This window comes from Dendrobates tinctorius, unplaced genomic scaffold (genome assembly GCF_039654945.1).
Source record: "Dendrobates tinctorius isolate UK_male_01 unplaced genomic scaffold, ASM3965494v1 ptg000181l, whole genome shotgun sequence".
In the NCBI taxonomy this organism is placed as follows: domain Eukaryota; kingdom Metazoa; phylum Chordata; class Amphibia; order Anura; family Dendrobatidae; genus Dendrobates; species Dendrobates tinctorius.
Genome location: NW_027361848.1, coordinates 7,811,456 through 7,838,225, shown reverse-complemented (window position 1 = coordinate 7,838,225; position 26,770 = coordinate 7,811,456). Strand labels below are relative to the sequence as shown.

General features: G+C 47.0%; 1 protein-coding gene across 2 annotated transcripts in view; it reads right to left on the bottom strand.

Moving 5' to 3' along the window:
• The window catches only part of THBS2 (thrombospondin 2), a 1,059,287-nt gene that overhangs the window by 676,514 nt on the left and 356,003 nt on the right, over window positions 1-26,770 (bottom strand). For both annotated transcript variants that reach the window (XM_073551863.1, XM_073551862.1), the window contains exon 4: window positions 6,004-6,088. In XM_073551863.1, the coding sequence (XP_073407964.1) occupies window positions 6,004-6,088 (85 nt within the window). The remainder of the gene's footprint in view (window positions 1-6,003; window positions 6,089-26,770) is intronic.

Here is a 26,770-nt window from a genome sequence, read left to right as displayed (position 1 = left end):
ACATGTGAATGCTGGCTTGAAGGACATTTGTTAGCCATAAAAAGGATAGATACAGAGATACATCAAGACAAGCCAAGAGATCCAAAGACTTAAAGACTCTTTACAAGACAGCAGCCATGACATCACGGCTCCATCACAAGGGACACAGATTTGAGATTGTACATAATACCAGCTTAGGAGACAATGACCACAGCTTAAAGAATACAGATATTCTTCACTGGTCATCAATGAACCATGGATACGTTTGTGATAGTCAGGATTTGGACCCACCGGTCACCTGAACTCCATGGATATGTTTGCAGAAAGCCAGGATTTGGCACCCATATGTCACCTGGCTCCATGGAGATGTTCTGAGAAGTCAGGTTGTGACCCTGGGGTCAACTAGACAATGGACTTTCATCTTCCTAGGCTTGTCATTGCCTCCTCTCCGTGCATGCCACAGGTGGGGTAGTCGGCCTTGGAAGCTCTGAAGTAACAGCTGCTCTTATCCCAGCGAGTCAGCGGGATGGTGAGACTTTGTAATTTACGAGATATTGGGTATTTTGCTGGGACTGTTCTAGGTGTAGTTTGCCTTATTTATGGTTCAATAAAGTATGGGCACATTGTTTTAACCTCACTCTTCATTGTTTTAGTGTTATCCCCACGGTAAATGGAGGGCGAGCGTTCGATGGGATGATTACTGGTCCATGTGGTTTCGGCTAGCAGACCAGGGCAACCACTTACCCCCCCGTGTCTTCACAGCGCCATATTGGAGTCCAGATTTTGCTGGAATGGTTTTAGGTTGCCATGTCACCTGTGAGGTGCCAGAACAGCAGAAAGCCCCATATGTAATATCATTTTACAAACTACACCTCCCAATGAATTCATCTAGAGGTGCAGTGGTCATAATGACACCACATGTGCCTCACAGAATTTTAAGCCATTGAAAGAATGAATAAAGAAAAATTACATTTTTACTAGCAAAATCTTGTTTTAATCCCAAGTTTTTAATTTTTCTAGGGGCTAATAGGAAAACTGGACCTTCGTTTGTTGTAAAAATTATTCCTGAGTGTGCCAATAAACTACAGGGTGGGTCATTTATATGGATACACCTGGGTGGGCCATGTATATGGATACACCTAAATAAAATGGGAATGATTGGTGATATCAACTTCCTGTTTGTGGCACATTAGTATATGGGAGGGGGAAGACTTTTCAAGATGGGTAGTGACCATGGTGCCCATTTTGAAGTTGGCCATTTTGGATTCCAACTTCATAAATGGCCCACCCAGGTGTATCCATATAAATGGCGCACCCTGTACATGTAATCAGGAAATACTTTTCAGGCACAGTGAAAAGCTTACAAGGGAAGCAGTACCATATTATAGTGCAGATTTTTCTGTTTTGGTTTGTGGGTGCCATGACCCTCTAGGAGAGCCCCTGAGGTGCCAGAACAGCAGAATCTCTCATAAGTGATCCAATTTTACAAACTGCACATCTTGAGTTTGCTGGAATGGTTTGAGGTTGCCATGTTACACTGACAGAGCTGCTGATGTGCCAGAACTGCAGAAATACCCCATATTCTTCCAATGAATTCATGTAGGGGTGCAGTGATCATATTAACACCACAGGTGTGACACAGACTTTTATACCATTGGGCAGTGAAGAAAAAAATAATTACATTTTAGCCCCAAATTTTGAATTTTCACACTGGACAGTAGGTAAAATAAAAATAGCACCAAAATTTGTCCCACAATTTCAGCTGAACGCGGAAATACCCAATGCATGGCTGTACAGTACAGCTTAGCCATACGGCAAGACTCGGAGGGATGGAACGCTATTTGCTTCCTGGAAAGCAAATGTTTCTAGAATAATTTGCAGACTATATAAAGAGCCCCTAAGTGCTAGAAGAGCGGAATCCTACCTCAAGTGACTCAATTTTGGAAATTATACCCTTTACCTAACTTATCTACAGGTGTAGTGATGATTTTGACAAGTAGCAGTGGATGTTACTGAGTACAAATTGAAAACTGCCATTCTAGTGCTCAGTACATTGTAGTCCCCAGAACGTTGTAGTTACCAAAATGATGTAGTAAACAGTACATTTTAGAGCACTGCTCATACTTCTGGAGACATGCACCTGTAAATTAGGTGGGCTCTCACAGCTACGGAAATGCCAAACATGTGGATGGTAAATGTTTAGACACACTGGGGCTCAGAAGGGAGGAGGGCATTTGTATTTGGGAGAGCAGAATTTGTTGGATTTTTTTGGGGGGAGCGAGGAGTCATTTAGCTTTCCAGAGCTTTTGTACTAGCAGTAATGCAGAAGCCCCCTATGTGGATTGATTGGAAGCTTTTGTTAGGAATATTTTACACAATATTTGTGATCACATTTATCCTGTGCTTTATGCTGAGAACTTATACTGAGGTTTACATCTGATTCAGATAAAACCCCCGAAGAGTTACTTTGGATTTCATATGGCCTCTGTTTAGCATTGTCCTTTTTAGAAGTGCACAAAACTGTGGTGGACTGCGCTTTTATGCACACCTAAAAATACGGACACCTCCGGATCAAAGGTCAGATGGCGTCCACAGTGACTCCATCTGCCTCATTATATTGAATCTTCCACCGAGGGTTCTGCTTGAACCACATAGTAGTAAGCGCTGAGCGCTGTAAGTGCTCAGAACAGAGTGCAGGATAAATGTGAGCCGAGCCTTACTGCACTCTTTGGGAGGCAGAATGAACAAATCAACAGCAGGTGAAGAAATGGTTTTGTTTTTCCACCCCATTCCTTGTGCAGTATAAGTGAATTGACAATTTTATTCTGCAGTGCAATTACAGCGATGCATATCTTTTTTTATTTTTTGGTGCTGTCAAACACTAAAAGATGCATTTTTTTTTCAAAAACTAGATTTTGCATAGCCATATTTTGCCAGTCATGTAAGGGTTTTTTTTTCTCTGGTGGAATTGATGTTTTTATTGGTACCATTTTTGGACACATGACATTTTTTGATTGCTTTCTATTATGATTTTTGAGAGGCAGAATGAACAAAAACCAGCAATTCAGGAACTACTTTTTGAGTTTTTTTTATGTCATTATGTATGTGGTAAAATTGATAAGGCAGCTTTATTCTTCAGGTCAATACACTTATAGTGGTACCATGTTTACATAATATTGTATGTTTAGGTGTTTTTACACAATAAAAACTATTTTATAAAAAAAATTATGTTTGCATCACTTTATTGTGAGAGCTATAGCTTTTTCATTTTTCCGCTGATGGACCTGTATGGCAGTTTGTTTTTTGCGGGACAAGATGATGGTTTCAGCTATACCATTTTTATTTACATTTGACTTTTTGAACGTGTTTTATCCAACTTTTTGTTCTGCAGTATAAAGCATAGTTTTTTGCCTTGTTTATTTTTTACAGCATTCTATGAAGGCATTAACTAGTATGAAATTTTTATTGGGTGGGTCATTCCAAACGCGGCGATACCAAATATGTGTACTTTTTTTTGCTTATTTCTTTTTCCATACATTTATTTATTTAAGGGTACAATATACTTTTATTTTTTTTATATTTTTATACTTTTTTACTTAGTCCCACTATGGGACTTTCAGTACTCTGAATCTAGTTATAAAGAACTAGCTATGAACCCGTTCTATGCCCGAGTAGTGAGCATTTTTATTGGTACATGGTCTCCTATCCTGGTATGTGCTGCCCCCTCCTATTCCGGTATGCATGGTCCCCTCACCCCCCAATCCTGGTATGTATGGTCCCCTCACCCCCCAATCCTGGTATGTATGGTCCCCTCACTCCCTTATCCTGGAATGCATGGTCCCCCTCGCCTCCCCCCAATCCTGGTATGTATGGTCCCTTCGGCCCCCTTTCTTGGTATGCATGGTCCCCTCGCCCCCCTTTCCTGGTATGCATGGTCCTCTCACCGCCCTTTCCTGGTATGCTTGGTCCTCTCACCCCCCTTTCCTGGTATGCATGGTCCCCTCACCCCCCTATCCTCTATCCTGGTATGCATGGTCCTCTCAACCCGCCATCGTGGTATGCATGGTCCCCGTACCCCCCTATCCTGGTATGCATGGTCCTCTCGCCCCCCCTATCCTGGTATGCATGGTCCTCTCGCCCCCCCATCCTGGTATGCATGGTCCTCTCGCCCCCCCATCCTGGTATGCATGGTCCTCTTGCCCCCCTATCCTGGAATGCATGGTCCCCTCACCCCCCTATCCTGCAATGCATGGTCCCCTCACCCCCCTATCCTGATATGCATGGTCCTCTCACCCCCCTATCCTGGTATGCATGGTTCCCGAACCCCCCTATCCTGGTATGCATGGTCCCCGCGCCCCCCTATCCTGGTATGCATGGTCCCCTCGCCCCCTATCCCGGAATGCATGGTCCCCTCGCCCCCCAATCCTGATATGCATAGTCCCCTCGCCCCCCAATCCTGGTATGCATGGTCCCCTCACCCCCCAATCCTATTATGCATGGTCCTGTCTCCCCCCCTATCCTGGAATGCATGGTCCCCTCTCCCCCCTATCCTGGAATGCCTGGTCCCCTCGCCCCCCAATCCTGGTATGCATGGTCCCCTCACCCCCCAATCCTGGTATGCATGGTCCTCTCACTCCCCTATCCTGGTATGCATGGTACCCCTCATCTTCCAATACTGGTATGCATGGTCCCCTCACCCCCCCGATCCTGGAATGCATGGTCCTCTCACCCCCTATCCTAGTATGCATGTTCTCCTCACCCCCCAAATCTTGCTATGCATGGTCCTCTCACCCCCCTTTACTTGTATGCATGGTCCTCTCACCCCCCCCTTTCCTGGTGTGCATGGTCCTCTCACCCCCCCTTTCCTGGTATGCATGGTCCCCTCACCACCCCTTTCCTGGTATGCATGGTCCCCTCACCCCCCCTTTCCTGGCATGCATGGTCCTCTCACCCCCCTTTCCTGGTATGCATGGTCCCCTCACCCCCCTTTTCTGCTCTGCATGGTCTCCTCACCCCTATTAAACTGCACACATACAAAAAAAAAATTATACTCACCTTTCTTCCCTGTGTTCCAGCGCTGTCACATTCTGCTGGAGGCCGGGGGAGGAGTGCGGCGCCAGAGTACGTGCATGCCCATACTGCGCGGTCCGGCGCCATATTGCTTAAGACACATTGCAAATACTCACGCGTATTCCGGCCTCGTTCTCCAGCCAAAGAGAAGTGCAGCGGCAACGCTCCTCCCGGTGAGGTAAGTATGCAAGTATGGCCCCGGAAATCGTGGTATGCAGTGTATACGGTACCGCCATCTCCGACGCCATACACACTCCTCACCGCTGGATGCCTCATTCAGTCTGGAGCCAGACTGCGCAGGCGCGTCATGCTTGTGCAGTCTATAAAGGCTTCAGACAAAGTGACGCTCCCACGGTTATATTATAGATAGATAGCAATGCAGCAGCATAACTGTCAGTTTTCCACTGACAGAAGCCTTTTAGACCATGTACCTGGCATGGTCTTACCAGACTACCACAGTTGGCAGACCCGGAGGTCATAATGATGATCTTGGGTTGCCATAGCAATGATCGGGCCCTCGCAATGATATCACAGAGGTACAGATCTGAAAGGCGAAGGAGCCCCCTCCCTCTTTCAGCCTTCTAAATGCTGGAACTGCAATAGATCATAGCATTTAGGGGGTAAAATAGCCCGGAGGGTGGTACAAGCACTGCTCCTGTCTGTGACAGCTGGAACTCAGCTACCACTTACACTGAGGTCCCAGAAGCACAGCTCATACTGGTGACCTACTCCCCTGTATCCATGTCTGAACTTTTTTCAGTAAAGAAAAGTTTTTATTGGACAGAAGGGTGCCACCCTTTCATCTGTTTCCACGATATACTGTTTGTACGGTAAGAAAAAAAAATATTTGTCACCACTGCAATAAGTATCAGGATGATTGCAAAACAATGAAGATGTATATTGTTACATGTCTATTTCGATAATAAAATTTATAGTGCATTTATAAAGAAGTACCTGTGTGGCTTAGCTGGCAACCTTTTTTTCTTAAAATATCTTCAATTGTGGAGTCAAATATTAGTTTAACATTTTGAAGCAGTCCCTGTAGAAAGAAATAAAACATTATCAAAAGTGGGCATAATTATCTGTCATTGACCAAAAACTGACTCCATTAAACATAAACAAAAACAATGTTGTACTCATGAAGTTTATTAAAACCTAATGTTTTCCTTCATGCTTAACGTGAATGTCAAACTGATAGTTGTTGTTATAAATTGCTGTGTAAACTTTGGGTTGCATGAGTATGCTGAGAGGCTGCTCAGATTTTAGTTCTACTATGATCATTAATGTTACCAGGGCTGGCGTTAGTGTGTGGGCATTGGCCTTGGGCATATGGTCCCCCAGCCATGTGGTTGTTTCCGGGCCTGTGAGATGGGGGGCCTGATGCCTGTGCCGGCTCCGGGCCACGCCTCTCCCCACCAGCGCCCAGAATCACACATTCAGCTATATCGGCATCTTAGATGTCGATACAGTTAAAAGGAATAATGGAGAAAGAAGCGTCAGCATTTCCCCTCTGTGTCTGACGCAGTGGGCGCGATAATGTCATGTCCTTGTGCCACGCTGTGGCGGTCAGCGGAGCTGCGGAGGAGACGCGCTGCAAAGACCGGAGCAGCGGGGAAAATGGGGAGAAGTGAGTATTGTATTTTTTTTTAAACAGTGAGTACATAGTGGCCATAATACTGGAAGACTGTGAGGTGTGCATTATACTACATGAGGGCTGCATTATGCTATATGGGGGCTGCATTATACTATATGCATTACATGGGGACTCCATTATGCTATAGTGTGCTGCATTATGCTACATGGGGCTGCATTATGCTATATGAGGTGTGCATTATACTATATGTGCTATATGGTGCAGAATTATGCTATTCAAGGTGTGCATTATGCTATATGGGGCTGCATTACACTATAGGGGGTCTGCATTATACCATATCAAGGCTGCATTAAACCTTATGAGGGTTGCATTACATGATCCCCTATCTGCTTTATACCATACGGGGGCATTATACTCTATCAAGGACTATGGGGTGTGCATTATATTATATGTACTATATGGGAGCTGCATTATACTCTATCAAGGACTATGAGATGTGCATTATACTATGTGAGCTGCATTATACTCTATCAAGGACTATGGGGTGTGCAATTGTGCATTATGCTATATGTACTATATGAACTCCAAACAATGAATACCTAGGAGACAGCTTCAAACAATAACCATCACAAGAAAAAAGGGAAGCTTTGTCTAAAATAAAATAGTTGACTCCCCCAAGGTAATGTGCATTCACTAATTTGCCTATCTTTTGATTCAGAGCTATTTGCCTGTTTACTCTTTCAGTCTTGTGTCTGCATCTCATGAATGCTCACTACTTCAGTGCCTTATGAATAGCACTTTGTTTACACACTCCTTCATTAACCATTTGATATGCTAATGCACTAGCATTTCACCATTATATGGGGTTTATTTTAACCCTTTGTACTTCATGAATAATGCTTTGTTTATACACTCCTTTATTACCCATTTTATATGGTGATGCACTGGCATTTCAACATTATATGGGGTCCATTTTAACCCTTTGCATCTATGGTATTTGATAGGAGGCACACTTTTTTGTATTTACTCTTTTGTATTCATTCATGGTTTGTTTGCCATATGGGCAATTTCATATGGTCATCCATGCATATTGCTCTCAGGGGGCAGCTTGTACTATTTTGTCATTGTGTCCACAATTTTATATGCCAATAATTCTATTTGAAATCTTTTAAAACTATTTCAATAAAAGTTTATTTTATTTTAGACAAAGCTTCCCTTTTTTCTTGTGATGGGTATATGTACAATATGGCAGCTGCATTATAGTCTATTAAGGACTATGGAGTGTGCACTATACTATATTTACTATATGGGAGATGCATTATACATTATCAGGGACTATAGACTGTGCATTATACTATATGGGAGCTGTATTATACTATATCAACTACTATGGGGTGTGCATTTGTGCAGTTTACTACATGTACTATATGAGAGCTGCTGTCATGATCCAGGACGGGTCCTATAAAGAGAGCACGGCACTCAGGAATAGTTTGGTTGTTGGTGCTCAAGTCGGGTATCCAACCCATCAATCAAAAATGACAAAAATCTTGGCACTCAATATTTGAAATATTCAGACACTTTTATTTTGTGCATCCAGACAGAAAGGTTTAAACGTTTTCGGTCCAGCATAGGACCTTCATCAGAAAAATCTCGTTTACTGAAATATACATACAAAAAAAGAACAAAAACAAGGCGTTAATTGCTGTCCGCATCATCACAGAAATACATACTAACAAAAGACATGACAAAAATATATGTTCCAACTTCATCAAAAATTCAAAGGCGAGAGAGATGGCTAGTAGAGGTACTATCCAAGGGTGCTTTGCTGAGTCAGGCGATGGTAACTCCAAAAGTGCTGTGCTGGTCGTTAAGGAAGAGGGATCCTATAAGTGAGTATTGTTGAGCATAGAAGGATCTACAAAAGATAATAACTTGTAATAGTATGGTGCGCCCTTGTGCTTTGAAGGATACAGGTATAGCGATATCTCATACATGTGCAATCTAGTGCTTCTAAGATGGCTAGGAATAGAAGTCACACCAATACCTGAAATAAATAAATCCTTGCAATGGTAGCCAAAAGAAGGACAAAGTAGAGAGTCTAAAAGCACAATGGAGGTTCTAATTAAATGCAATAGATGTGACACAATGTATATGGCAGTCATATAGCAGCACAGAACCAACTATGTGTGGTCATATAGACTGAAAAAAGGTCTAAGATGGAATACCTGGATGGCCAGTGGAAATGTTAAATGGCTGGCGTCTGGAAAGCGTATGCGGACTGAGCTGTCCAAAATTAGAACAGGCAGCTGTAAAATAAATGGCCTATCAACCAGTGACCTTGTATTTTCTTACTCCTAAGACCGTTTCCATTTTCTCATTGCTCCTATCCTCCATTGGAGGTTTTCGGCTGGAGCTGCGGTGGAGACCTGACATTCTTGTCTGCCCCTGGGTTGCTTCCTAAGCGCTCCTCTATGACCGCTTATCACTGACTCTTATTTAGCTAGAATTAGCACTCGAGCGAAATGGGGAGCACAAGGCGGAAAGTAAGAACCGGCAACACCTGGAGCGGGGTCGGACTAGCCAAGGTCAGTAACAGGAGGACGGCACAGGACAAAAGTAGTGAGAGAAAAACATAGTCAGGAGACAAGCCAAAGTCAATTACCAAAAGAGACAACAAGGTACAGAATCAACAGGCAATAGTGTGGTGCTAGCAGGTACGCAGGATGCAGTGACGAGTCGCGAGTCGGTTTGGTGCTTTTTATAATAACGTTTATGGCCTAGAGGTAACTTTCCTCAGTCTCAGCCTGTCCAACCAAAAGGGGTAACAAGGGTTGCCCTCACAGGGGCTCAATACAAGTAAACACAAAAGAGAACACGACTACGTCCGGCGGGAGCCGGTCACTATGGGGCCGCGGTATGGCCAACTACAGGTCCTTAACTATATAGTCAACTTAGCTGTCCTGACATCCCTCGGCGTTCTGGACGGTGGTCCTTCGGCGGGGCAGTCGCTGGGCCCAGCTACTGAAGAGTTGGCGTAGTCTTCGAGCGTTCTGCCGCTCCTGTGGCGCTGGGGCACCTCCGGCCCCGGAGGAGTCCTTGGACGAGTGGGCCGCCACCCCTGGACTGGGCAGGCGGCAGCGATGCGGGGTGGCGGGTGACAGGCCACCTGAGCAGCCAGCAGCTGCGACGGGGACTCCGCGGGGGGCAAAGGCTCGGCCCTTGCCGCAGACCGGAGTGGGACAGTGGTGGCCGACAGCATGGGACTTGCCACGGCCACTGGTGAGAGCAGGGTGGCTGTGGGTGGAGGAGAATGGGCAGCGGGCTGAGGTGAGGCGGCAGCAGTCGCGGGCTGGAGTGGGGCAGCAGGTCTCAGACGGTCGTCTCGGCGCAGCCCCTCTGATGTCCTCAGTGAGCGTCTCCCCTGGCACTGGTAAGTTGCTCTGGCTCTCAGTCGCTCCCACGGTCTCCTGCTGCTTTTGTCCCGGTCTACTGACTCATTGTGACTCGCGCTCCCTGCCCCGTTTATATTGATTCCTCCCCTAGCCCAGCTGTCCATCTCAACGGTCCGTCCCTGAACTCTGTCCCCCGGGAATGGTTTCCCCCGGAACCTAGATGACGGCCCCTTTGGTTCCGGCCCGGACACCCGACGGGGGCCATTCTTCCCACACTCCTCCCCCCTGTATGCTCGCCAGTCCTTGGGCGAGTTTTTCGGTAGACTCGCGTTAGTCTTTCGAGACGACAGTCCTTGTCGAAATGCGAACTCATAGAATCATAGAATCGTAGAGTTGGAAGGGACCTCCTGGGCCATCTGGTCCAACCCCCTGCTCAAAGCAGGATTCGCTAAATCATCCCAGTCAGATGTCTGTCCAGCCACTGTTTGAAGACTTCCATTGAAGGAGAACTCACCACTTCTCGTGGCAGCTTGTTCCACTCATTGATCACTCTAACTGTCAAAAAGTTTTTTCTAATATCTAATCTGTCTCCTCCCATTCAGTTTCATCCCATTGCTTCTAGTCTTTCCTTGTGCAAATGAGAATAAAGTTGATCCTTCTACAATGTGACAGCCCTTTAGATATTTGTAGACAGCTATTTAGTCTCCTCTCAGTCTTCTCTTTTGCAAACTAAACAATCCCAAATCCTGCAACCTTTCCTCATAAGACAGGGTTTGCAGACCGGTCACCATTCTGGTTGCTCTTTTCTGAACTTGCTCCAGTTTGTTGATGTCTTTTTTAAAATGTGGTGCCCAAAACTGGACACAATATTCCAGATGAGGTCTGACCAAAGAGGAGTAGAGGGAAATAATGACTTCACGTGATCTAGACTGTATGCTTCTGTTAATACATCCTAGAATTGCATTTGCCTTTTTTGCTGCTGCATCACACTGTTGACTCATATTCAGTCTATGATCTATTAGTATACCCAAGTCTTTTTCACATGTGCTGTTGCTTAGGCCTATTCCTCCCATTCTGTATATGCTTTTTTCATTTTTATTGCCCAGATGTAGTACTTTGCATTTTTCCCTGTTAAAAACCATTCTGTTAGTTGCTGCCCACTTCTCCAGTTTATTTATATCTTTTTGAATCCTCTCTCTCTTCTCTAGTATTAGCTATCCCCCCTAGCTTTGTGTCATCAGCAAATTTAATCAGTTTACCCTCAATTCCTTCATCTAAATCGTTGATAAAGATGTTGAACAATACAGGGACCAGGACAGAGCCCTGTGGTACCCCACTGGTCCTGTTCGTAACGTTCAGGGGGTTTGCCAGCTGTTGACCGCTCAGAGCGTCGAAGCTCAGGTGTAGTGGAGTCTTCTGGGGTGGTGGAGGGTGATCGAATATTCGATTCTGGTGGGAGGCCCGGGTCCACTGTAGTGCCACTACTTGGGTGACCTACAGAAGCAGTTGGGAAGTCTGTTATGAGCTCATTTTCTGCTCCACCAGCTGGGAGTTCTCCTTCCGTTCTCCCTCTGGTGGTGACAGGAGGTAGTGAGGTTGGTTTAATTGATAATGGTCTGCCACCTGATGAGGAGGATAATGATTGGATCTCTGGAGTATCAGACTGGATATAAGACAGCCGACGCCCTATCCTGGTGCTGGTGATTCTGTCTGCTTCTCAGGTCTTGGACTTCAGCTGTGCTCCAGTCTTCTCAAGTTAAGTTTGTTTTTGCTAATGTTCACACTTGCTCTTGTTGGTCAACTCAGTTTTTGTGTGGTCAGTCAGCCCGGCTGGGCTGTGCTGAATTTTCACTCTTATTTATCTGTATTTGCCAATTTGCCTTTTTGTCCTTTATTAGATTGGCCTCTTTTTTGCTCTGTCTCAGAATATTTCAGAGTGCTGATATAGTGGGAGAAGTCTAGTGACTTCAGGGTTAATTTTGTTATCAGAAGTGTTGGACATTATTTTGGGTAGGGTTTTTTGGCAGATTGCAGACAGTTTCTTTCCTTTCCTGTCCTTTCAAGTTAGTTTGGCCCCATCGTTTGCTCAGCCTATTTTTCTGCCTTTGTTTGTGTTTTCATCTTGCTTAACCGTCAATACATGTGGGGGGCTGTCTTTCCTTTGGGGTCTGCTCTGGGGAAGTTAGTTTTCCTCTTTTCTTACTTTAGGCTTATTTAGCTCTCCGGTTTTGTCGAGGCATCTAGGACCATCGTAGGCACGCTCCACAACTACTGCTAGTTGTGTGTTAAGATCAGGGATCTGCAAGCTGCATAGTTACCAACCTCTCTTGTTTTCTGAGACTTAGCGTGTGTTGTTTTTTTTCTCCTCGGTGACCCATTCATAACAGAAGTCCTCTTTGTCGTCCAGGTCCCAGACCGCAGGCAGAGGGTCGGGGACCTGAGGGGTTGGTTCGGGTCATGGGTGATCAGTGGACGCACAAGGCCGTAACATGTTATGGTGCACAACACGAGTGAGAGGTGCCTCGTTTTCTTCAGATTGTATTTCATACACAGGCCCCTCGGGGCTTATCCGGTGTAACACTCAGTACAGGTTCTCCTCCCATTGCGGTTCTAACTTGTTTTGGGGACGTTGATCTAGTACAAGTACTCGATCCCCAGCCTGGAAGTCAATGGGTAGGGGCAGCGCTCCCCCCCGGGTGTACTAGATCCTGGAGCTTCGTGTGGACGATCCGGTGGAGGGTCTGCAGTCGGTGCCGGTGGTTTCGGACTCACGAGTATACTCCGGTCCAAGGTTGGGGTTCCTCCGGGTTTAACTCCACTTCTGTATTTCCTTTGCCTTCCCGTCCGAACAGCAATGAGTAGGGGGTGTAACCAGTCACTCAGTGCACCCGGTTATTATATACCCACACCAGTTCAGGGACATATTCAGGCCAGCGGGCCTTTCGGTCGCTCTCCAGGGTGCACAGCAGTTGGATTAGTGTCCGATTGAATCGCTCGCAGGCCCCGTTTCCCTGTGGGTGGTACGGTGTAGTCCGAGACTTATTGATACCGTAGAGATGATGTAGCTCTTCCATGACTCTTCCTAGAAAGCACGCTCCTTGGTCCGAATGTATTCATTGCGGACAGCCATACACTTGAATAAAGTTTTTACAAATCGCATAGGCGGCCGACTCCGCTGTCTCGGGTGGGGGTGACCACGGCGAACTTGGTGAAATGGTCCACCATAACGAGACAATGTTCATACCCCTGATAGGCTGGACCTATGGTCAGATAGTCCACCGTGAGGAGCTCCAGGAGAGCTGATGTTACAATTGTCTGCAACGGGGCTCGTTGCACGGGAGGTTTAGCAAGCTCGCACAGGCGGAGGTTCGGCAAACTTCTTCCACAGCAGCGTGCAAGCGTGGATGGTACACTACCTGCTGCAGCCATTGCAAAGTCTTTTGAGCACCAAAGTGAGCCCCCTTCTCATGGGCTTCCTGAGCCAGTTGGCTGAGATGGGTTCAGGCACGATTACCTGCCATATTGTGGCCGACGTTGTTCGTGACACGGCTTTTCGATATAAAAGTCCCTTTTTGATGACTAGCTTTTCCGACTGGTGCAGCATCAGCAACATATCCTGGGTCAAAGTCTGTCTCTGTGAGCCAGTGGGCAACTTGCCTGTGGCCACCCATTGGCGCAGGAGTCCATTTTCTCTATCTTCCTGTTGCTGCTGAATCCATTTGTCGCGAGGCTGTTCCAGTATTCCTCCTGAGAGCTCCGGATGAGGCGCTTCTTGTGCGTTGACTGTAAGCGCAGCGGTGGTGAGGGCAAACAGCGTCTCCTCCCCCTCTAATTCATCATCTCGATTCCTCCCTGGGGTGGTGTGTCGGATTCTGGGGAGTGCATCGGCGTGCATGTTTTCAGCTCCCTGTTTGTAGATGATCTTGTAGTTGAACTTGGCCATCAGAGCCACCCACCGCTGCTCTAGGGCCCCCAGTTTGGCATTCTCCAAATGAGCTAACGGGTTGTTATCCGTCCGCACCACGACTTCGGAGCCCGCCAGGTACTCTGCGAACCGCTCCGTCATTGCCCACACCACCGCGAGGAGCTCGAGCTTAAAGGAGCTGTAATTGTCCGGGTTGCGTTCGGAGTCGTGCAGCGACCAGCTACCATAGGCGATCACTTTCTCCCGGCCGTCCTGCACCTGTGACAACACAGCTCCTAGTCCCTGGAGGCTCCCGTCGGTATGCAGGATGAACGGTTGCGAGAAATCCGCATATGCCAATACCGGGGCGTCTGAGAGTGCAGCTTTGAGATCCTGAAACGCATCCTCTTGCGATTGCTGCCACTGGATCTTCTGTCCATTCGCCCCAGCTGGAGCCCCCTTCAGCAGGTCCTGCAGGGCTCGGGCTCGGCATGCAAAATTCTTCACGAACCGACAATAGTAGCCAGCCAACCCCAGGAAGGCCCGCATGTCTTTCACCGTCTCGGGGGTAGGCCACCCCTGGATGGCAGCAACCTTTTCCAGGGATGGTCTGACACCCTCCGCCGAGACGGTATGCCCCAGATATTCGATCTGGATGCGGAACAGGTGGCATTTCTGGGGCTTCACCTTTAACCCGCACTTCTGCAGCTGGCCGAGCACCTGCCCCAACCGCCGCAGGTGGTCCTCGAATGTGGCGGAATAGATGATAATATCGTCCAGGTATATAAACGTGGCTTCAAAGTTGAGGTCTCCTAGACACCGCTCCATCAACCGCTGGAAGGTTCCTAGGGCATTGGCCAGCCCAAACGGCATCCGATTAAACTTGAACCGTCCCATGGGAAGGATAAATGCCGTCTTGGCTCTGTCTTCCTCTAACATCGGCACCTGCCAGTACCCACTGGCCAGGTCTTGAGTTGAAAAGTACGTCGCGTTCCCCAAGGCGGACAGAGATTCTTCTATGCGGGGCAGCGGATACAAATTCTTGATGGTGCAGGCGTTCAGCTTTCGATAGTCCACGCAAAAACGCAGAGTGCCATCTTTTTTACGAACCAGGACAATGGGGGCCGCCCAAGGGCTCTGGCTTTCTCGTATGACCCCCTTCCGATGCATTTGGGCTAAGAGGGTTTTCACTTCCTGTTATAGCTGCGGTGGTATTTGCCAATATCGCTCCCGGATGGGGGCCACTCCTGCCGTGGGGATCCCATGCGTGATGGCCGTGGTACATCCAAAGTCATCCTCATGACTGGAAAAGACACTGTAATATTGTCCAAGAAGTGTCTCTACCTGGCGGAGTTGGGCTGGCGCTAGGCCAGAAAGTTCGGCCCGCATTCTCTCCAGGATGGCTCGACCTTTCTCCTGGGTCGAGGATACGGCAGTCTGTTGGGTTCGTACCATTACTGCCCAGGGATCTTCGGGCTGCACCTTCAACTGGACAGCGGCAGCATCTCCTCCAAAGGCCTTACTAGTTTGGCGATATCTTGGTCTTCCAGGTTGACACAATGCACCAGGACGGTCCCTTCCTGCACCGTGGCCAGAGAGCAGGCTACCAGTATGCCAGGGTGTAGGCGCTCTGAGTAACATGGTTCCACCTGCACCTCCACACCCTCCAGTGGCATCGGGGCGTGGATCGGCAGAGCCACCACCGTCTGCCCTGGAGGAAGCATGAGCCGGGGGGCCGCTGGCGCGATGACCTTGCCCAGCACCTCACCCTCTTGGCACTCCTGGAGCACTCACGCCTCATGCACCAACCGCTGGAAGACCTACCCTTGGGCCGTGCGAGAACCCCACTGGCTTAGGGTCTCCTGCGTGGGATCGTTGAGGAGTAGGTTGCCGAACTCCTGCAGTATGTTCATGCCCAAGATAATTGGATGATGGTCGTTAGTCTCTCCCTGGGTCAGGACCACTCCCCGGCGGCCGAGGGATTTACCACATAGTGTCATGTGGAGCCACACCACTCTGGCGTGGGTACCGGCAGTTGGTTTGCGGCCACTAGTCGTATCATGGGCCCCCACTGGGGCCTAGCTGCCTCCGAGAAATGCCGCCGGAAGTAAGCTGCCGGCATTGTCGTGACCTGCGACCCCGTATCCACTAGGCACCGTACGGCACGACCCTCGACTTCGGCCCACACTATTGGGCACTTAGCGACCAGTACTTCGGGATTTCCATCACCCCTAGTCGTGGCTTCCGGCTCTGAGCGGCGTCCCCCATGCCCGGAGCCCTCTAGTTTAATGTCCGCCAAGGTGGGTATCTCCCACGCCGCGGACACATCCGTGCGAAGTGGCCAAGTTCTCCACACTCATAACACCGGGGCGGTGAGGCTCAGCCACCCCAGGTGTTGCGAGGCCCCCAGGGCCCGGGATTGTAGCCAGGCCGGCCGGTCGCGAACTCCGTCCTCTTCTTTACTTCAGCCAGCTCACCCCAGATACTCTTCAATTCTTGTCTCATTTCCTCAATCCATTGAGGCTCTTCGACAACGCTTACGGAAGCCTCCATGCTCCGGGCCTTCCCCACGGGAGCCGTCATCCCCTGCTCCTGCTCTCGTACCCGGGCCTGACTCCCCACTTCGGAGAAGGCTATACGTGGGTTCACTCGGACCTGTTCCCGCAATGCCTGCTTGATTAACGGGTCTCAGAGTGCAGTCACTAGCAGGTCACACAGGGTAATGTCGATGGGTCCTACCCCTATTCCGTCCTTCCTCTCTATGGTTGTGTGTAGCTCCTGGAGGGCGTTCATATACTGGGTGATGGTCTTCCCCTTCCCCTGCATCCGACTGAACAACTGGGTTCTCAACTCCCCCACGTTTGTTGGATCCCCGTGGGTCTCTTCCAGGATCTGCAAGACCCTGGCGAAGGTGTTGGGGCGCCCCGGGGGTCTCAACATCACTGACTTCCGGGCTTCCCCATCTAGCGTCATAAGTGCCACCTCAGCCTCTAAATCAGGGGTCATAGGGTGCATGCGGAAAAGGCCCCGCATACTTTCTGTCCAGCTCCACAACAGAGTATTGGAGCCAGAAAACTGGGGCAAGTTACTTAGCATAGCCCCCAAAGAGATGCTGGAGCAGGGACCCCCATTATCAGCAGCACCCGCAGCCCCACTCTAGTCGGGCGCACCGCCGTCTGCGCTCGGAGACTGCATCCTGCTGACTACGCCAAATGTGGTGGTGCTAGAAGGTACGCAGGATGCAGTGACTAGTCGCGAGTCGGTTTGGTGCTTTTTATAATAACGTTTATGGCCTAGAGGTAACTTTCCTCAGTCTCAGCCTGTCCAACCTAAAGGGGTAACAAGGGTAGCCCTTGCAGGGGTTCAATACAAGTAAGCACAAACAGAAGAGAACACGACAACGTCCGGCGGGAGCCGGTCACTATAGGGCCGCGGTATGGCCGACTACGAGTCCTTAACTATATAGTCAACTTAGCCATCCTGATGTCCCTCGGCATTCTGGACGGTGGTCCTTCGGCGGGGCAGCCGCTGGGCCCAGCTACTGAAGAGTTGGCCTAGTCTTCGAGCGTTCTGCCGCTCCTGTGGCGCTGGGGCACCTCCGGCCCCGGAGGAGTCCTTGGACGAGTGGGCTGCCGCCCCTGGACTGGGGCAGGCGGCAGCGATGCGGGATGGCGGGTGACAGGCCACCTGTGCAGCCATCAGCTGTGACGGGGACTCCGCAGTGGGCAAAGGCTCGGCCCTTGCCGCGGACCGGAGCGGGACAGTGGTGGCCGCCGACGGCACGGGACTTGCTGCGGCCACTGGTGAGAGCAGGGCGGCTGCGGGGAATGGGCTGCGGGCGAGGCGGCAACGGCCGCGAGCGACCACGGGCAGGCCGCAGCCGCGGGCTGGGGCGAGGCAGCAGCGGCCGCGGGCTGCGGTGAGGCAGCAGCGGTTGCGGGCTGGAGCGGGGCAGCAGGTCTCGGCAGGTTGTCTCGGCGCCGTCCCTCTGATGTCCTCAGTGAGCGTCTCCCCAGGCACTGGTAAGTCGCTCTGGCTCTGTCGCTCCCACGGTCTCCTGCTGCTTCTGTCCCGGTCTGCTGACTCATCGTGACTCGTGCTCCCCGCCCCTTTTATATTGACTCCTCCCCTAGCCCAGCTGTCCATCTCAACGGTCCGTCCCCGAACTCTGTCCCCCGGGAATGGTTTCCCCCGGAACCTAGATGACGGCCCCCTTGGTTCCGGCCCGGACACCCGACGGGGGCCGTTCTTCCCACAATAGCAAAGTGAAGCACAGACCGGATCAGAACCAGGGAACATACATGCAGTGCAGGCACAAGGCACAAACACACGAAACACCAGGGTCAACTTAACTCAGCCGAGGGCAGGAGTATAACTGACAGAGAACCCTAGTCCAGAGTGGGTATAAATATCCCTCCCAGATCCTAAAGGAGGCCACAGAAATTACCCTGAGAGGGCAGGGCATTAACCCTGTCCAAACTATAACACCAACTTGAAGAGTTGGTAAGAGCAGTGAGGCTCTGGAATTCTCTTCCTGAGGAAGTGGTGATGGCCAACTCACTGAATGAATTTAAGAAAGGAATGGATGCTTTTCTTGTGAGTAACAGTATAGACGTTTACGAATAACATAATATTATAGGTAGATGATTGACCCAGCTTAGGGGAAGGAATTTTTTTCCCTATGGAGAAAACTGGCTTTTACTCTGTGGGTTTTTTGCCTTCCCCAGGATCAACAATGCAGAACAGCTGCACTAAAAATAGGCTGAACTAGATGGACATAAGGTCTTCCTTCAGCCTTCAAAACTATGTTATGTTACTATGTTATGTTATGAATAACCATTTTGCCCCAATAATCTGATTGAACAAACCATGTATGAGTGGGAGGGGGTGTAGTAGTCCAATTTAGCTTGCGAAAGTCAAAACCGCGACGAAGGCCCTGTCTTTCTTCTTAACAAAGAAGAAACCTGCTGCTAAAGGCAAAGATGAGGGTCTTGGCAGGACTCAGACATACAGTCATAAGTTAAAGTTTGGGCACCCCTATTAACCCCTTAACGACCAAGCCATTTTGTAGGTTAAAGACCAGGCCTTAATTTTGAAATCAGACCACTGTCACTTTACGTGGTTATAACTCTGGAACACTTCAACGTATCCTGCTGATTCTGAGATTGTTTTTTCGTGACATATTGTACTTCATGTTAGTGGTAAAATTTCTTCGATATGACTTGCGTTTATTTATGAAAAAAATGGAAATATGGCGAAAATTTTTAAAATTTTGCAATTTTCAAACTTTTAATTTTTATGCCCTTAAATCAGAGAGATACGTCACAAAAAATAGTTAATAAATAACATTTCCCACATGTCTACTTTACATCAGCACAAATTTGGAACCAACATTTTTTTTTCTTAGGAAGTTATAAGGGTTAGAAGTTGAACAGCGATTTCTCCTTTTTCCAAAAAAATTTACTAAACCATTTTTTTAGGGACCACCTCACATTTGAAGTGAGTTTGGGGGGTCAATATAACAGAAAATACCCAAAAGTGACACCATTCTAAAAACTGCACCCCTCAAGGTGTTCAAAACCACATTCAAGATGTTTATTAACCGTTTAGGTACTTCAAAAGAATTGAAGCAATGTGGAAGGAAAAAATGAACATTTAACTTTTTTTCCAAAAATTTTTTATTTGGACACAATTTTTTTTATTTTGTCAAGGGTATCAGGAGAAAATGAACCACAATATTTGTTGTGCAATTTCTCCTGAGTACACCGATACCCCATGTGTGGAGGAAGAGCACTCTTTAGGCGCACGGCAGTGCTCAGAAGGGAAGGAGCATCATTTGAGATTTTGAATGTCAAATTGGCTGGAATCGAGAGCGGATGCCATGTCGCGTTTGGAGAGCCCCTGATGTACCTAAACAGTGGAAACCCCCCATAAGTGACCCCATTCTGGAAACTAGACCCCCCAAGGAACTTATCTAAATGTGTGTTGAGCACTTTGAACCCCCAAGGGCTACACAGAAGGTTATAACGTAGAGCCGTAAAATTAAAAAATCATCTTTTTTCCACAAAAATGATCTTCAATGAGCTATAATTTTTCCATATTTCGGCCGACAGAGTCACATGCGGGCTTGATTTTTGCGGGAAGAGCTGACGTTTTTATTGGTACCATTTTTGGGCACATGACTTTTTTGATCGCTTTCTATTCTGATTTTCATTTCATGTTCATTTTTTGAATGAACAAAACCCAGCAATTTAGAAATGCTTCCCCCCCCCCCCCCTCCGTTCCGCATGTGGTAAAATTAGTATGGCAGCTTTATTCTTCGGGTCACTACGATTACAGCGATGCCACATTTATATCGTTTTTTTATGTTTTGGTGTTTTTTACACAATAAAAACTTTTATAGAAAAAATATTTTTGCATCGCTTTATTCTGCGAGCTATAGCTTTTTTATTTTTTTGCTGATGATGCTGTGTGGCAGCTCGTTTTTTGCGGGACAAGATGACGTTTTCAGCGGTACCATGTTTATTTATATTCGTCTTTTTGATCGCGTGTTATTGCACTTTTTCCAAGCGGTATGATGATACTGCTTGGAAAAAGTATAATTTGCTACTTTTTTGTGCTTTTTTTTACGGCGTTCACTGAACGGGTTAACTAGGGTGATACTTTTATAGATGGGATTTTTACGGACGTGGTGATACCAAACATGTGTTTTTTTTTGTTTGTTTTATTTTTTTACATAAAAATGTGTAATTTTTAGGGGATTTTTTAGGGAATTTTTTATATTATTTTTTAATAATTTTTTTACATATTTTTTTAAATGTTTTTTTTTTTTTACCTTGTCCCTTTATGGGACTTTCACTTTCGCTTTCACTTTAGGTATAATACATTACAATGCTCCAGCATTGTAATGCATTATACCAATGCTGAGAGCTGCTGACACCTTGCTGTGAGCATGATCTCACCAGCTCTCTGTAGGTAAATGACCCGGAGGTTGTCATGACACCTCTGGGTCATCATGGCACAGGTCGGGCCCCACGATTACATCGCAGGGACGCCGACCTGAGGCAGAGGGAGCCCCCTACCCTCTGCCTCCCCCTCTGAACGCTGCGATCACGCTCGATCGCAGCAGTGAGGGGGTTAACAGCCAGGGGCGGTGGGGGCTCCGCTCCTAGCTGTCAGTGTAGGAGGCTCAGCCACTGCAGCGCTGGGCTCCTACACTGATCAGGCAAGGAGAAGCTCAAATTTCAGCTTCTCTTGCTGATCACTGCTGTGTTTGATCTGTCAGATTGACCAACCAATCACAGCGCTGTGGGTGCAGGGACAGAGTGAAAGGATCCCTGCCCCATTCCTGTGCCTCTCAGCTGTCATAGACAGCTGTCGGCACTGAACTGAAACTGCGTGTTTACACGCAGTAACAGTTCAAAGGCAGGACGTGCAGAGTCCGTCATGGTGCTGAAAGTTACCTCCTGCCATGACGGACTGTGCACGTCCATAGACATTAAGGGGTTAATGTTAACCTTTTTTATTTATAACAATTTTGGTTTTTGCAACAGCTATTTCAGTTTCATATATCTAATAACTGATGGACTCAGTTATATTTCTGGATTCAAATGAGGTTTATTGTACTAGCAGAAAATGTGCAATCTGCATTTAAACAAAATTTGACTGGTGCAAAAGTATGGGCACCTCAACATAAAAGTGACATTAATATTTCGTAGATCCTCCTTTTGCAAAAATAACAGCCTCTAGTCGCTTCCTGTAGCTATTAATGAGTTCCTGGATCCTGGATGAAGATATTTGTGACCATTCCTGTTTACAAAACAATTCCAGTTCAGTTAAGTTTGATGGTCTCAAACACGCTGCCCACAGGCCATATGCAGCCCCTGAGGCTGCTTCATGCAGCCTGCAGGTACTGTAGACCCCTTGGAGATCCCTGCCCGATCCAGGGAGCTGCAAACGTCAGCTACAATAAGAGAACCTGGCTGGGGATATAACTACAATATGGAGACCTGGATGGGGAGATATCAACAATATGGGGATCTGAATGGGGACATATCTATCATATGGGGACCTGGGAACATAACTACAATATGGGGACCTGTATAGGAACATAACTACAATATGGGGACATAACTGCAAAATGAAGACCTGGATAGAGGCATAACTACAATATGGGGACATAACTACAATATGAGTGTACATTTGCTATCACCACATCCATAACGACCCAAGGTCTAAAAAAAAAAAAAAAAAAAAAAACCTGCAAAAATGTTCAGAAAAAAAGGTATCACTAAAAATATCAAATTATGCTGCCCCCCAAATTCAAATTTTTCTATATGCGGCCCATATACCCAGCCGGGTTTGATGAAACCCTACACAAACGTTCACCTTATTCGCTATTTGCGTAAAGCTTCCCTGACCCAAAGGTGCAGAGTCTATCGCAAATATCAAAATAGACTTTGACAGCTTACTACAGGAGAGGCCATGGGTCTGAGCGAACCGAGCATCCACCAACCCCAGATTAAAAAAATCTTCAAACTTTATTTCACATCAAAAGAGGAGAATATAATTTCTACATGTAGGCAGTAGAACACTCTCTCGCGTTTCTAAGTGTGCCCTTAGTCATAAAGTATATGAATTACAAAGTTGATTGAAACTTGCCGCACACACACATAAACATACACATAACACAAGATGCGCGCATGCACGGTAGGCAAATGCTAATTATTACTGATTAATGGAACAGCGCTAGTACTGATGGCTGGAGTGGAATTAAAGGGACTGGCACCATAACAAATTTAAATTAAGAGCACCAGGTATAACTGGCTAGTGCCACAATAACGGAACCAATGACAGGAAATTTCTCTTGAGCTTACATCAGCTAATTTGCTTGCCACTCGCTTCTGGTGGAACATTAGGAGCCTGGAGGAATATCTTAAAGCTGGCATTGCTCCAAAAGTCCAGATATTTCCTGCTTTGGAGGACCTTTCTACACAAAAGTAGATCTTCGACTTCACTTTCCTTTTCCCTTGTGCATGCTGTCAAGATCTTTTTTAGCTAGTTAAGAGGGATATCATGAGCATGCTATCAAATATCGATGGTTCACACAACCTCACAACTAGTGAGAGGAAGGCTGCTATGTCCCTTAACCCCTTTCTGACATCCGACGTACTATCCCGTCCATGGGACCTGGGCCCCTATGCCCATGGACGGGATAGTACGTCTACCGCGATCAGCGGCGCCCACGTGGTGAGCGCCGCTGATCGCGGCCGGGTGTCAGCTGATTATCACAGCTGACACCCGGCACAATGTGTCAGGGGCGGTCACGGACCGCCCCCGACACGTTAACCCCTTGCACACCGCGATCAAACATGAGGGAAGCTGTACCGGGGCTCCCTCCGTGCTTCCCTGAGCCCCCCACGGCAGCGCAATGTGCAGCGCTGCTGCGGGGGACTCCTTCCTTACAGGCCCCCGGATCCAAGATGGCGACGGGGGCCTTCGGGGGCCTGCAGGAAGCTGGCTTCCTCAGTGCCTGCAAAGTGCAGGCATGAGGATGCCTTCTGCACTGCCTGTGACGTATTGCTGATCTGTCAGAGTGATCTGTGATGTGACAGATCAGCGATCTGTCACAGGACAGTGATGTCCCACCTGGGACTATTTAATAAAGTTAAAAAAAAAATAAAAATAAGTGTTAAAATAATTTAAAAAAAAAATCGCCAAATAAATTAGAAAAAAAAAAAAAATATTCCCCCAATAAATCCATTTTTTGGAAATAAAAAAAAAAAAAACAATAAAAGTACACATATTAGGTATCGCCGCGTCCGTAACGACCCGCCCTATAAAACTGTCCCATTAGTTAACCCCTTTAGTGAACCCCTTAAAAAATAAAAATAAAAAACGAAGCAAAAAATAATGATTTATTATCATACTGCCAAACAAAAAGTGCAATAACGCACGATCAAAAAGACGCATATAAATATACATGGTACCACTGAAAACGTCATCTTGTCCCGCAAAAAACTAGCCACCATACAGCATCATCAGCGAAAAAATAAAAAAGTTATAGCTCGCAGAATAAAGCGATGCAAAAATAATTATTTTTTATATAAAATAGTTTTCATTGCATAAAACCGACAAAACATAAAAAAACGACCTAAATGAGGTATCGCTGTAACCGTACTGACCCGAAGAATAAAAACGCTTTATCAATTTTACCGCACACGGAACGGTGTAAACGCACCCCCCCAAAAGAAATTCATGAAACGCTGGTTTTTGTTCATTCTGCGTCCCAAAAATCGGAATAAAAAGCGATCAAAAAATGTCACGTCCCCGAAAATGGTACCAATAAAAACGTCAACTCGTCCCGCAAAAAATAAGACCTCACATGACTCGGTGTGTCAAAATATGGAAAAATTATAGCTCTCGATATTTGGTGATGAAAAACTATTTTTAGAATAAAAAGCGTCTTTTAGCGTGCGACAGCTGCCAAATATAAAAACCGCCATAAATAGTAAATCAAACCCCCCGTTATCACCCCCTTAGTTAGGGAAAAATAATAAAATTAAAAAAATGTATTTATTTCCATTTTTCCATTAGGGTTAGGGTTAGGGTTAGGGTTAGGGCTAGGGTTAGGGCTAGGGTTAGGGCTGAGATTAGGGTTAGGGGTGTGTTGGGGTTCGGGTTGGAGTTAGAATTGGGGGTTTCCACTGTTTGGGCACATCAGGGGCTCTCCAAATGCATCATGGCGTCTGATCTCAATTCCAGCCAATTCTGAGTTGAAAAAGTCAAATGGTGCTCCTTCCCTTCCAAGCTCTGCCATGCGCCCAAACAGTGTTTTACCCTCACATGTAGGGTATCACCCTACTCAGGACAAATTGCAAAACAATTTTTGGGGTCCAATTTCTCCTGTTACCCTTAGGAAAATAAAAAATTGGGGGCAAAAATATCATTTTTGTGGAAAAAAATGATTTTTTTATTTTCACGTCCGAGCGTTATAAACTTCTGTGAAGCACTTGGGGGTTCAAAGTGCTCACCACACATCTAGATAAGTTCCGTGGGGGGTCTAGTGTCCAAAATGGGGTCACTTGTGGGGAGTTTCAATAGTTTAGGTACATCAGGGGCTCTCCAAACGCACATGACACCCGCAGACCATTCCATCAAAGTCTGCATTCCAAAACGTCACTGCTTCCCTTCCGAGCCCCGACGTGTATCCATACAGTAGTTTTCTCCCACATATGGGGTGTCAGCGTACTCAGGACAAATTTGACAACCACTTTTGGGACCCAATTTCTCCTGTTACCCTTGGGAAAATGAAAAAATTGGGGACTAATTGATCATGTTTGTGGAAAAAATACGATTTTTTTATTTTCATGCCCGGGCATTATAAACTTCTGTGAAGCCCTTGGGGGTTCAAAGTGCTCACCACACATCTAGATAAGTTCCTTAGGGGGTCTCGTTTCCAAAATGGGGTCATTTGTGGGGGTTTCCACTGTTTAGGTACATTAGGGGCTCTCCAAAGGCAACATGACACCCGCAGACCATTCCATCAAAGTCTGCATTCCAAACCGTCACTACTTCCCTTCCGAGCCCTGACGTGTGTCCACACAGTAGTTTTATCCCACATATGGGGTGTCAGCGTACTCAGGACAAATTGGACAACAACTTTTGGGGTCCAATTTCTCCTGCTACCCTTGGGAAAATAAAAAATTGGGGGCAAAAATATCATTTTTGTGGAAAAAAATGATTTTTTTATTTTCACGTCCGAGCGTTATAAACTTCTGTGAAGCACTTGGGGGTTCAAAGTGCTCACCACACATCTAGATAAGTTCCGTGGGGGGTCTAGTGTCCAAAATGGGGTCACTTGTGGGGAGTTTCAATAGTTTAGGTACATCAGGGGCTCTCCAAACGCACATGACACCCGCAGACCATTCCATCAAAGTCTGCATTCCAAAACGTCACTGCTTCCCTTCCGAGCCCCGACGTGTATCCATACAGTAGTTTTCTCCCACATATGGGGTGTCAGCGTACTCAGGACAAATTTGACAACCACTTTTGGGACCCAATTTCTCCTGTTACCCTTGGGAAAATGAAAAAATTGGGGACTAATTGATCATGTTTGTGGAAAAAATACGATTTTTTTATTTTCATGCCCGGGCATTATAAACTTCTGTGAAGCCCTTGGGGGTTCAAAGTGCTCACCACACATCTAGATAAGTTCCTTAGGGGGTCTCGTTTCCAAAATGGGGTCATTTGTGGGGGTTTCCACTGTTTAGGTACATTAGGGGCTCTCCAAAGGCAACATGACACCCGCAGACCATTCCATCAAAGTCTGCATTCCAAACCGTCACTACTTCCCTTCCGAGCCCTGACGTGTGTCCACACAGTAGTTTTATCCCACATATGGGGTGTCAGCGTACTCAGGACAAATTGGACAACAACTTTTGGGGTCCAATTTCTCCTGCTACCCTTGGGAAAATAAAAAAATTGGGGACTAATTGATCATGTTTGTGGAAAAAATACGATTTTTTTATTTTCATGCCCTGGCATTATAAACTTCTGTGAAGCCCTTGGGGGTTCAAAGTGCTCACCTCACATCTAGATAAGTTCCTTAGGGGGTCTCGTTTCCAAAATGGGGTCATTTGTGGGGGTTTCTACTGTTTAGGTACATTAGGGGCTCTCCAAAGGCAACATGACACCCGCAGACCATTCCATCAAAGTCTGCATTCCAAACCGTCACTACTTCCCTTCCGAGCCCTGACGTGTGTCCATACAGTAGTTTTATCCCACATATGGGGTGTCAGCGTACTCAGGACAAATTGGACAACAACTTTT